Source organism: Anopheles arabiensis, chromosome 2, assembly GCF_016920715.1.
Source record: "Anopheles arabiensis isolate DONGOLA chromosome 2, AaraD3, whole genome shotgun sequence".
Lineage (NCBI taxonomy): Eukaryota > Metazoa > Arthropoda > Insecta > Diptera > Culicidae > Anopheles > Anopheles arabiensis.
In genome coordinates, this window is record NC_053517.1 from 54,796,643 (window position 1) to 54,808,684 (window position 12,042).

General features: G+C 43.4%; 2 protein-coding genes across 3 annotated transcripts; both read right to left on the reverse strand.

Moving 5' to 3' along the window:
- Positions 1-113: 113 nt before the first annotated feature.
- On the reverse strand, positions 114-10,208 carry LOC120903504. 2 transcript variants are annotated; one of them, XM_040312988.1, is made up of 6 exons: positions 9,930-10,208; positions 9,187-9,743; positions 8,658-9,005; positions 7,647-7,793; positions 585-7,572; positions 114-509 (listed from the first exon to the last, which is right to left on the reverse strand). In XM_040312988.1, the coding sequence occupies exons 2-6, from the start codon at positions 9,421-9,423 to the stop codon at positions 460-462; spliced, it is 7,770 nt and encodes a 2,589-aa protein (XP_040168922.1). In that variant the 5' UTR covers positions 9,424-9,743; positions 9,930-10,208; the 3' UTR covers positions 114-459. The 2 variants fall into 2 exon arrangements, with proteins under 2 accessions (XP_040168922.1, XP_040168915.1); XM_040312981.1 differs by having other exon boundaries at positions 9,819-10,208.
- A 95-nt stretch (positions 10,209-10,303) lies between these two features.
- On the reverse strand, positions 10,304-11,528 carry LOC120903515. Its single transcript, XM_040312999.1, has 3 exons — positions 11,248-11,528; positions 11,113-11,172; positions 10,304-11,047 (listed from the first exon to the last, which is right to left on the reverse strand). The coding sequence occupies exons 1-3, from the start codon at positions 11,332-11,334 to the stop codon at positions 10,457-10,459; spliced, it is 738 nt and encodes a 245-aa protein (XP_040168933.1). The 5' UTR covers positions 11,335-11,528; the 3' UTR covers positions 10,304-10,456.
- Positions 11,529-12,042: the final 514 nt, after the last annotated feature.

A 12,042-nucleotide genomic window follows, 5' to 3' on the forward strand; every position in this document is an offset into this window, starting at 1 on the left:
GTATGTAGCTGATGCATGTATTGTATTTGTCGTTGGCTTTATTTTCCTGGGCACAATGTCTAGCTTTGTCATCATTATTTTATTTCCCGCTGATTGGTTACGTGCTTCAAATATACATGTATTTCGTTAATAGGTTTTATTCATCCGAAATAAACGCCGATCCTTAAGCACGTATTCATAAATCCATAATTCATATGTAAAAACAGTAAACATTAACTAACCAATAAGAGAAGAGAAGAATAATATTAACATAAAAAATTTCCTGATTCTGAGAGAAACCAAAAATTCTTCAAACATTGAAAATTGAGAGATTTTGCAAAGATAGCACATTATAAATAGTAATTTGCTTGCTCAATGCAGCGGATGATGATCACGATTATACATTTTACGTCTAGAACTTCAAAATCAAAATTTCCGTTTTCCGGAGAGAGTAGAAAGAAAGAAACAGTTTATTATCACCTAAACAGCATCGCCAGGCGTGGTTGTAATCGGATCAGCTCCTGTAAATCCTGTAAACACAAAAACAATTTTGTTACATTTTTTTAACAGCCCAAATTCCGTGCAGTCACCAGTTTCCATATTACCTGTGTTTGAGTCATTATCCTCGGTATTATTATTTGCAACAACAATTCGCGTAAAATTCGTACACGGATTGTTGGAGGAAGGTAATTCTTTTGAAGGTACATCAGATCCGTAATCCAGTTCAAAGTCTTCTACATCGTCGTTAGTATTAACCGCGGTTTCATCATACTCATCATTCTGTTCCAGATGCTCCTCTTCCCACTCGATTGTCGGGATGTTCTCTGTTAGGGGACTGTGCCTTCTGCTACTACTGCTACTACTTTCTTCGATTATTGCCTCGTCTGGTTCTACCTCTGGCAGATTAGGTAAACTGACCATGGCTGGTTCTATGGCTGCTCCAGAAGATTCCGATGCATTTCTACTATTACATCGTAACCGCTCTTCATCGACATCTTCGTCCTCGCTGTTTTGCTTCGCAGTTTGTTCTAGCTCTAGCTCCACGAAGTTGCCGCTGTTCAATCGAATGCGCTTCGTAGTCGATCGTTCTTCGGTACTTTCATTTTCATTAATCAAATCATCGGGATCTTCTATTTCAGGTTTATCGGAACTCAAATCGCTTACACTCGCGAAGGAAGTAGATTTCGATGCGGTCTCATTATTGTTTTGTGGCTGACGACTATTCTCACAACTATGCCAACAGGTAGTTTTGGGAATTATTTTTCCACTCTTGGTCATGAGCAAGGTGTAAGTACAATACCTGTTGCGACACCTGTAAATCCATATGCCGTCCGAGCGCTGGTTTCGCAGCATGTATTGAACGCCTTTGTACATCATGAACATTTTTTTCCGCTCGTCCTTTTTCAATATTTCGTACTGCGATTTCCCACTTCCATCACTCGATTCTGATTTGATAAAAACCAAAGATGTAGGTTCCGTATTTTCCCGAACCCTCTGTCCTTCATCCGGTAGTAACACTGTTGGTCGTTGTACCACATTATGCGATGATTTGCTTGAATTCGGCTCTATTTTCGAGTGCGTATGAGGTATGGTGTTAGCTGGCGCTATTGTACCTGAAGGGTAGCACAAGATACCGGCATCGCAGTTTTCCTCCATGCGTTTGCTGCAACGCCAGTACTGTACGCCGTCGCGACGGGTCAGATAAAAGTTGTACCGATTCCCTTCGAACCACTTGGTTCGCAAGTTACCGCTGCTGCTGGGATTGGCATTGGGCAAATGATTGGAAGTGGCTGTTGGTGCAGCACTAGTTGATGCAGCTGGTAAAACTGGAACCACCTTTGGATTCACCACTTTTGGTATTACATGTCTCAATACATGTTTCGTCTTACCGTGCTCCCATTTACCACCGGGAGCGCGATAGAGTTTGGCCATACACCTAGGGTCATCTGCACATATCCTTACAACTGTTCCGTCCTGTCGTTTATCGTAGTATCGATAGGATCGTCCTTCCATAACCATCACATTTGCTTCGGTCGATTCTGATGAATTTGGGGTGTCGGAATCATTAGAAGTGGGCTGACTACACACAGGGTGCTGGTGAATACCATCTGTAATGACTCGTCCGTTAGGTAACAGTTCCAGCGAAGCGAGACACCGTTCATTGAGATTGATCTTTGCGGCGCTAGACTTTTTTCTAGAGCAGTAAAACATTGTCGTATTGTCTGGTAGGGCCTGGCTCGCAGAAGCACAATACCGATGGCTTTCAAATAGTATCACAGGGTTTGAGCCGGGAGCTGTCGGTAGCAAACGATAGTCGGCCGAACCACGACCAACCGTACGGTAATCAGTCAAATCGGGTCGTTCATGTGCGTGGTGAACCGGAGAGAATACCTTTAAGCTGCCGGATGAAAGAAGCTTTACAGATGCTGAGCACTCCGAATATAGGCAGCTGTAAAATTTGCTGCCATTGTTGCGATAGTGCGAAGCAAGAAATTCGAACACGTAGTCTTGGTATAAAAGCAGATTCTTGCTGTACGAGTCTTTTAGGAACGAATATTCGTCCGTTATGGTTACTTCTTTCTTTATCCTTTCTTTTTTAGGCACCACGGGGTACAGCTGACTCTGCGCGAAAGGTTCACCATGCTTTTCGTTGGATCCATAGCTGGACTTTTTCGAACTCGGTTTTTGGGCTGAATTATCAGGTTTGCCGCCTACCACATCGTTGACCTTATCTTTACTCGCTGCATCTTCCATTTCTGGTTCATGATTATGCATGGCGTCCAAACGATGGTGCAGTAGATTGGTTTCGGTATCTAGATACACAGAACCGGTACAATCTTTCAGCTTCTGGTAACGACACCGGTATATATGCAGTCCACATGACAGCTTGCTGTGAAACCAATATTTATGACCTGCAAACAGCATAGATACTCCCTGGGAGGATCGCACAAAGGTATAGTCGCTGGAGCCAACTTTTGAACATTGTTCCATTCTGGCCTGCTTTGACGCAGCGGACCAATGCCTCGTAGTCTTTGATGATTCGTGCTTTATGGCCTCTGGGGTGTACAATTGCGACGATGTGCTCAATCGACTGTCTTCTGCTGTCGCCTCGTGGTTGTGGGAAGCGTTGGAACATTCAAACAGCAATCCATTTGGATCTATTTTCACACTTTTCGGACATCCATGGGAAACGTTGCATATACAGTTGTAGTGCGTCATATCGTCCTTTCGTTCTTTCCAGAAATATTTATATCCTTTGTAAAAAACGGTCCTCTCAGATCGTCCCATTAGCTGGTACTTTCTGGAACCTTTCACATTGGGCACGGAAGGAGCACGCTCCATTTCTAGAGGCTCAGCCGGAGGTGGTCGATGGTTGTGCGTTGGGTCCGTTTCGAAGTGTATTTCGTCTGTTGGCAGGATTTTCAGCTCTACCGGGCACTGATGACGGCTGTTCCACAAACAACAACGCCACCGACTTGGGTTATCGGCAGCATCCCGTTTACTCAAAGCAACGTACCGATGTCTTTCATAGTGCAGAATATTAACTCCATCCCTTTGCACTACTTGGTATGCAGGTGTTGGACTTTCAGCACTCTCTTCATTGGGCTGATGTTTGTTGTTTTGATCGGAGTACTGTTCGGAACCACGATACACAGCGACTGCTGTCTCTGTGGCTGTGGATTTCGCTCTGGGACCACTATTTGTCTTGTGTGGGGTAACATCTTCCTGTGCATCCGATCGCGACTTGGTTGCTTCGTGGTTATGCGGACGCCCATTGGTACATTCTACAATTTTGCCATTTTTGTGACAAAACAGAGCAGCCCGACAAGCTCTTGTTTGGAACATTGTACAGCGCCAGCATTCTCGACCGTTCTTAATTGTCTGCAGTTTGTAAGAGAAGTTTTTATGGTGTATCACTTTGTGTCGATCAATGCGTTCAGTGGTTTTAGGTGAGGAGGAGGAGGAGTTAATTGGTTTGCCACTAAGTGTTCCGCTGTACATTCCATTCAACCATTGAGCAGCAAACACACCCAAGTTCTCTGCAGGTGGGTCGAGATCTGCCAATTCAAACGGCACTGCCCGCTCAATATATTCACCGTTAATGGGATGATTGTGTGACACAGCTTTCGCCTTACCGTTTCCCTGCCGAACAACTTTGCCATCTTTGGTAAAGGCTACGAAAGCATTGCAGGTTCTGTTTGCGCGACATTTCCACGCGGTGTCGTCGGTTATGTTGTTATGACTGCGCAGTGAAAAACGATATCCTTTGTACACTAGCGTAATATGGCCCCGATCACTTTTATACAGTTGAAACTCTTTACTACTTTTTGTAACACCTTTGGTGGATTGTTTTGACATTTTGGTAGAAGTCTTATGTGGAAAGTCTTGCGCGGCACTCTTGCTACTGTTGCTAGCGGCTGTTAAGAAGCTTGGATGGTTATGGGGCCACTCGAATAGTATTACCGGGGAGGATGTTGTACCTTCAGTTGGTTCCAGTTGTAGTTTTACTAACGATTTGCAGCTGTCTAGTTCCGCACAAGCATACATGGCGGATCCATCAGGAAATGATTTTATCTTTTTCATACGGTTTTGCTTATAAATAACCATATCTCCTTTCACAATCACACTTGAGGACGCGTCTTGTATTTCGGCTGCCAGCTCTGCTAGCAAGGTTTGTTCGGGTGATGCCTGTGAACTAGTTTCCTTGGGTGGATATCGCAATGGCGGTGGAAGCACATCCAGTGGAGGATGATTGTGATATGTATTGCGATACATACAGCACGTATTGTCTGGACGTAGCAATGCTCTACCTATACATGCTTGACGCACCATACAGCGCCAAACGGTCGATCCGTCCGGGCGCGAGTAATCTTTGCTGAAACGGTTTTGCTGGAATATCAAACTCTCCCCATTCGCGCGATTCAAAGCAAAATAGTAATCCTGTTCTTCTTTAACCTTAGGCTTGATTTGTTTGTTATGCGTCTCATTCTTATGATCGTCCAAAGTTTCGTCCCATGCTGAAGCATTGTCGTCGTTGTCATCATCTTCGTCAGTAAAGTTATCGTCCATATCCTCCGGCAGCTGCAAATGGTTGTGCTTCTGATCGTCCATTTCCAAACTTCCATCCTTCATAATTTTTAAGCTGACGCGACAGGTTTTTCTGTTCATCTGGCAAATCCACTTCACAGTACCATCGCTACGTTCGCGCATAGTTGAGCGCGAATATCGAAAACCTCGAAAAACCAAGCCTTGCGTATGGCGTCGGTTTTTCACATATCGATAATGGGCTTCCGCAGCTGGGATCACAATTTTTTCAGACACTTCATTCTTTGGCTCGTCGGATATATCCAGCGTACTGTTTAGCAACGAGCGCATATTTGCTTCAGGATCATCTTTTTCCTCAATACATCTATTCAAGTTAGCTATCTTAGCCCCGGGGTTGCTACAATGTTTGCTCGTACTAGCAGACTCTTTGCTTATATCAAGATCATTGAAAATAATGTCCTCGTCGCCACTGGTCTTAGCAGGAGGCGGATGGGTATGATCAATATCTTCGAGCTTTGCTATCGTCTCGTTGGTGTACATCACAATCCCAGCACGGCAACCATTGCTGGCTTGGGAGCAGCGCCACATTGATGTATTGTCCGATCGGTCTGCTTTTTTGTTATAACGGTAACCAGCGTGAATGAGCGATGCACCATTTTTTTTGTTCCTTACTAGATACCACTCGCTGCTTACAAACGTTTCGTCGTCTATATGAAACGGGCGTTTTTTAACCACCTTTGTCGACATCTTTTTAGGCGGAGGTGAAGGTGATGGTGATGGTGATGGTTCTGTTGCATCGGTGGGGCTGTGATTATGACGCCTTTCATTAATCCATTCAAATCGACCATCGGGATATTGGTATACTCCAGCGCGACACGTTTTTTTGTTCATCCGACACACCCAACAGATGCTTCCATCTTGACGAGTTCGAATTTTGCAATACCGGTATCCGCCGTACACTAGAGCCTTGTTACCTTTCTTGTTCTTTATAATTCGATAGTTGCGCGCCGTTTGTGATTTAGACATAACTTTTAGTGATTTTCCAGCGGCAGAAGTAGTAGCGCACTCATTGGATTTTCGTGTTACGTTCACCGTTTTCCGAACTGGTGAGCATGCCTTGTTGGTAATTTGATTCCCTAAACGGACCATTTTTTTCTCATTTTTGTTGGCACTATCTGCCTGTTTCTCCTTGATTTGGGTATTTTCAACAACCTTGCTCGGGGATTTATGGGGCCGTTTGGGTTTATCATGCAAATGTTGTTCATTTTTGGAGATATAGGCCACCCCATCCGCATCGGTAGTGACCTTCACGCGGCAAACGACGCCCAGCGAACCAACGCAACGCCACAAGCTCATCCCATTTACTCTTGAATAGGCTTTCAGAAACCGATATCCATTTAGCACGAGTGCCTCGCCACCTTTCCATGTGGGCGACAGTTCATAGTTTCTGGTTCTGGTCATGTTTTCTGTAATACTCATCGTACTTTTGATGGAAGAATGATCATGGTTTCCCTTCACCTCCACTAATCCATCTGGATGTAGGAATGCAACAACACCGCACATATCGTAATTTCGACGACAACGCCATACCACCACTCCGTCCGCTCGAGCCGATTCGCGCACGTATAGATTCCCATCGAAATGAAGGCGAGGTCGACCATTTGCGTTGTTCACAATTTTGTGACCATAGCCTTTCCGAACAACTCTCTTGTCATCTTTTTGGTTGGTTTGCAAATCATCGTTCTTCTCGCCGCCCGTGGAAGGAGAAAGGGATCGACTCTCCATTGCATTTGGTTGCTGACCGATCCGTAATTTAATCTTAGTCTTCAGAGGTGTATTTTCAGCCAATTCATCAACGTCATCGTCTGTAACGTTTGAATTATGTTGTGTTGTCTCGCAGCTGGATTCCTGCTGCTTGTGTAAATGAGTTTCAACAGTTTCGAACTCATTGTTTGTACTCTGATACAGTCCAGCCGGGCAAGTGCCGTTCAAAGCGTTGCATTTCCAAAATATTGTGCCATCTAGCCTGCTATGTTTCATGCCGTATCGATAGCCCTTGTATACGATTGAGTTTCCTTTTTTTACGTTCTTTACATAATGGAACAGCTCATCCGACATTCCGTTTGGTGATGCGTTTTTCAGCAGCTGCCATATTTGCAAATCGGTTGCACTATTTTCCACTTCCTTGTTATGCGTATGAAGAATGTTGTTTGTTTCCAGGTATTCGCTCTCTGCTCGCCTGATGATTGCAGCTGCACAATCTTCCACTCGGCAATGCCATTGCCCTTTCCCTTTTTGTATGTACAAAAACCCGTCTTGAACCAGACAAACTAGCGCCTCACCGTTGTATACCTCGCGGAAAGGCCTCTGTGAATCTGTTTCGGGTGCGACACTCACTGAATATGAAGAACTTTCCATTAGCGGTATTAATGCCGAAGTATGGTCCATGCTAACATCGTCCTCAAAATTGTTCCAGATGTCTTCGGCTGTGTCATCAATATCGGGCATTTCTTCTTTGATCGGCACATCACAATCGAAATCATTTTGCTGTTTCAAATAATCAAAAGCAATAATACAAAGGTAAGAGAGTTATTGAAGAAAATCAAGCTGATTTAGCTTACTTTGGCGAACTCCTCGTTGTCATTGGTGTACAAAAAACGGAATTCATCTTGTGGACGTTCTGGCATCAACTCCAAAAGATTTTCTTCTTCCTCCTCTTCGTCTTCTTCTTCTTCTTCTTCTTCTTCTGGAGTATTGCATACATCGTGCTAAAAATAATAGGTACAATAATGCAAAGCAACGGTGGATTATCATATCTACAAGTAATAAACCATTGTTTCTGGCCAAACAATTTTTGGTCCTAAAAACTCTACACATTCAAGTAAATACAGTGATTTACATCTTACATCTAAATTTAATATTTTTGACTTAAGATACGACAAACAAATTACTTGTATAGGTTAAGGTTGAGGTGGTTTCAATACAATATTGAGCGATAGATCTAACTTTTAGGTGTTATTTTATATAAAAAATATTGGTTTCCACGTTAAAGTACCATACAACACCTGCAGCAAAATGCTACTATACTGTGTGTGATCCCATCAATAAGCATTTTCGATTGTTCAGATCCGGTAGATTGGAGTTCAGAAATCGTCTCCATCGTTCTGTCTCTATCACACCACAGCGGTTTAGAAATAGATTTGACGTGTGTCCGTGAGCGCAAGATGTCGGAACTCAAGCATTGGGAATGAAAATATGAAACGCACACATCGCTGGAGAAAACTTTGCTTTCGTAACTTCATTTCCGCCATGTGGATGTTATAGCCACATCCATTGCGCCACTATTGAGAAAATGTCTACTACATCTAAATTGTCTTATGAAGATTGCACGACCAAAATTACTCAGAAATTTAGTAGCAACGAAAGGAGGGGAACATGCAATAAATATACGCCTCAGGCGAAGATCTGGTACCTTCAGTGAGGACGTCACCTTAATTATGACTGCTATTGAATATCCAGAAATACACCAACATATCGGATCGTGGTGGAACATGCGCACGTATTCCAGCAAATTAGATAGCAGTGCTTCGTTGCAAAATTGGTACCGATTTCTACATCTAAATAAGACCTACCTCGTTAGGAGCAGATGATGCGTTCACCGCACTAGACGAATCAGCAACACTGGCAATTGGTCCATGCATACCAAACATCTCATCGGATTGTTGCGGAACATCCACCGGGAAGAAGTCACCAGCATTGATTTCAAAGGACTCCACATCTTTTTCCTTTTTGATGTACTTTGCGGGAAGTATCATCGATGATGAAGATGAAGCCGTAGCGATTTGCCCTCCCAATCGGCGTTTCCAGTTTCTATGCAGTACATCGTTGGTGCGGCACTGTTCTCTGTAGTGATGGAACTCCTCAATTTTTGCGACACAGGAATAGCATATCAGAGCATCCGGGTCACTGGCCAAAGTGATCTGAGTAATCAAAGTCATGCACAGAATAATGGTCGGATTTAAGAAAATGGAAATAATGGAATCTGCCGATAGACCGAACGATACCATTTCATGTTCTAGAAAGGTACCTGGCTGAGGGGTTTGCTGACAACTTCACGTATGTTGTGTAGGTAGAATATCTTTGGAAATGAAATGCACATACCTCCACTGTGGTACACTCGAAGATTTTACGTACGAGCAGCTCCTCTTTGTACCCGCCTGCAAAAAGTTCTCGGAGATGGGAATCTTCATTGCAGCACAACCTGCAGCAACCACTAACGTCGGTAGAATTGGGTATTAGAGTGCGGTGGTCCTGGAATGATTGCTCCGATGACTTCTGGGAACCATCTTCCATGTTCTGCACCGGCACCAAACTGCTTTGTGCGATACTCTGCTCCATAGTGATCAGCCGACAGAGTCACAATAAATTTCACTTCTATCTGCGTATTTGCAGTAGATTCTGCACCATCTATCCCAGATAAGCAAGCACACTACGGGTTTTTTTGTACGATATCTGCTAGAACACCATCGACATATTCTCCACCAGAGTTGGATGTCGAATCTTAACTCATTGCTTTTGCACACACCGTCAAACGGGGCACGGTGTTCACCACTACACTCACACACGCATCGAGGGCCCTGTGTAAAAACCAATCCGGGTGAAGAGCACACACGTCTTGCCAGTGGTTTGTTTTGCTAGCGAGGAAGCTCCTAGCGTCCCTGAATCGTTTAGGCGGGAAATGAAAACACATACATTAACACTGCAAAAGGATTAACATTACAATCTCGCATCACATTATATAAGCTGTCTCCTGGTTCGAATGTGCGTTTTTACACTATCTTGCGTGTTTTCTAACGTTTCCTCTCAACATGTTCTTCGGTGCTAACCCAGTGAAATGAGGTTACCTTTTTCATTGTTTGGATGTTAGCTCAAATAGCACACATTGTGCATAGTGTTGCCCTTGAATAATGTCTATTACATGAGACACAGTATTACATCGATAATACGTGTGATTGAATGATTTTGGTATCTTATGCTGGCGGGAGTTACAGCTTATGAAAAAAGGTATCGACGAAATGATTGTTGGATCAGAAAGTGAGCACAGCGAGAGCTTCGATGTAGTTCAAGATGTTTCGCACTGTTTCCTTCATCCCTTCGCCGCATACAAACAAACAAATGTCAATCTCTCGATGGTTCGGTTTATGGTTTCTGTTCGTAAACTTCAATTTGGATTCCTGATCTTGTCAACATCAAACGCCGGTAGGACTGTATTGAAGCGTAAGTTTAAGTACGATTTGTAACATTTTATTGATTGCTTTTTCTGTCATAGATATACAAGCTTAAGGCACCAACAGAAAATATGCATTACACATACTGCAAGTTTTCTACTATTTCTCACTCACTGTAGTGAACCATAGATTGGAACAGTGCATCATCGAACAAGCGCCGGCACGCGGTTGGGGTTGGTCACACGATCCCACAATACAGGCCACAAGGATAGTGGCCAAACCCGGGGACCCAACGAACTTTGCCACAAACCATTGCGACGATCCTTGGCGTATCGTTCAGCTTTGGCCAAAGTTCGATAATATTGATATAGTGCGACAGCGTGCACATCTTTTCGATTTCGTACCGATTTTGGCACCGGGACGGAGAGCTTGGCGAACCCTAGGCTAAGCAATGCTTCACCAACATCTATCTGCTTTTTCGAATCGTTTATACAGACACGGCATTCAATCTGAGCTGCGCTGGATGGTTCCTTCATCGGGATGAAGCATATTTCTTTGCCGATCACAACGGACTGCAACCAGGAATACCCATTGGCGTTGATAGCGATACCATCTATCTTGATAGGTATGGTTTTGCTCGACCAAAAAAATACCTTCGCCGGTGGATGATGTTGCACAACTAGCAGAGGACCGTACAGTTGTGACGGTTCTATTTTAGTTACCCTACCATACTGTTTTACTTGATCACGGACAAAATGATGCGGTATGTCCGATGGTTTCCCGAAAATAGTGACCTGCAAAAAAAAAAATGTTCATCAATACCCTGTGTTGAGTGTATTTAACAATGATCACAACTTACTGGACGTATTTTTCTGTAGGCCACAACCAGTAAAATTCCAGATACTGTGTAGCTGACTATCTGTAAAGCCGGACCGAAACATTAATACAAAATATTTTTTACTGCTCAGACAATACAATCGATGCAGGCACTTACCTCAACGCCTTTCGTATCTTTACGCATAAAATTAGAAAATTCATTCCACCAACTTGTGCCAGTGTCGCGGGTTTGTTCTGCTGCCATAATGTATGCCAAGTGCGTTATAGGATGGCGATTTCAGCAAAGTACAAAGGTGAAGGTCAGTTGCAACTGGTATGACGTTTGAATACAGTCGAATAACTATGTTTAAAACGAGTGAAAGTTAAACTGAAGAAATTTTACTGATCGAGGATCGCTGAACAAACAAACAACAATTAGAGCAGCTGACAGTTTCATAATAAATTCATGACGTCATTTCATCCACACTTGACAGATTGTCAGAGCAAAAGCAAACGTTAAGGGTTAACGAATGCTTCAAAATGATTACAGTATGTTTCCGCGAAACGCATATTATAGGTGTTCGAGGAAATTGGGCATGAGTCGCTGCTCGGCGCTATTTTGCGCGATTTACTCTTTAATTCTTTCGTACACAATTAAAATAAAATAATTTCGAAAAAAATCAACGCCATCGGGTTATAGCGATGAATTGAAGCTTTTGTATATTGTAATAAATAAAATAAGATAAACAAAACAAAGTTAAATAGGTATTGAAGATTCGATAAGAAACAAAGCTACTGTGATGGGTATTAGTGGTGGGTCACACGATTCATTTCACGACCCGACCCGGAGTCGGGTCCGAGCAAGTCCGTCGGGTCGGATTGAACCTATCTTGACTCGACCCAACCCGAACTCGCTGCACCTACAGGTCGGAGTCGGTTATGCTTTCTCGCACCTAATCATCAGTCGGGTCGA

What these genes read in the sequence shown, in the direction of transcription:
- LOC120903504 (XM_040312988.1), bottom strand. Translation starts at nt 9,423, where the DNA reads ATGGAGCAGAGTATCGCACAAAGCAGTTTGGTGCCGGTGCAGAACATG. An exon ending in TCGAGTGTACCACAGTGGAG is followed by an intron (nt 9,006 to 9,186) that starts GTATGTGCATTT and finishes TTGATTACTCAG; the next exon opens with ATCACTTTGGCCAGTGACCC. An exon ending in GGATAATGACTCAAACACAG is followed by an intron (nt 510 to 584) that starts GTAATATGGAAA and finishes TTGTGTTTACAG; the next exon opens with GATTTACAGGAGCTGATCCG.
- LOC120903515 (XM_040312999.1), bottom strand. Translation starts at nt 11,334, where the DNA reads ATGGCAGCAGAACAAACCCGCGACACTGGCACAAGTTGGTGGAATGAA. An exon ending in AAGATACGAAAGGCGTTGAG is followed by an intron (nt 11,173 to 11,247) that starts GTAAGTGCCTGC and finishes CCGGCTTTACAG; the next exon opens with ATAGTCAGCTACACAGTATC. An exon ending in CCTACAGAAAAATACGTCCA is followed by an intron (nt 11,048 to 11,112) that starts GTAAGTTGTGAT and finishes TTTTTTTTGCAG; the next exon opens with GTCACTATTTTCGGGAAACC.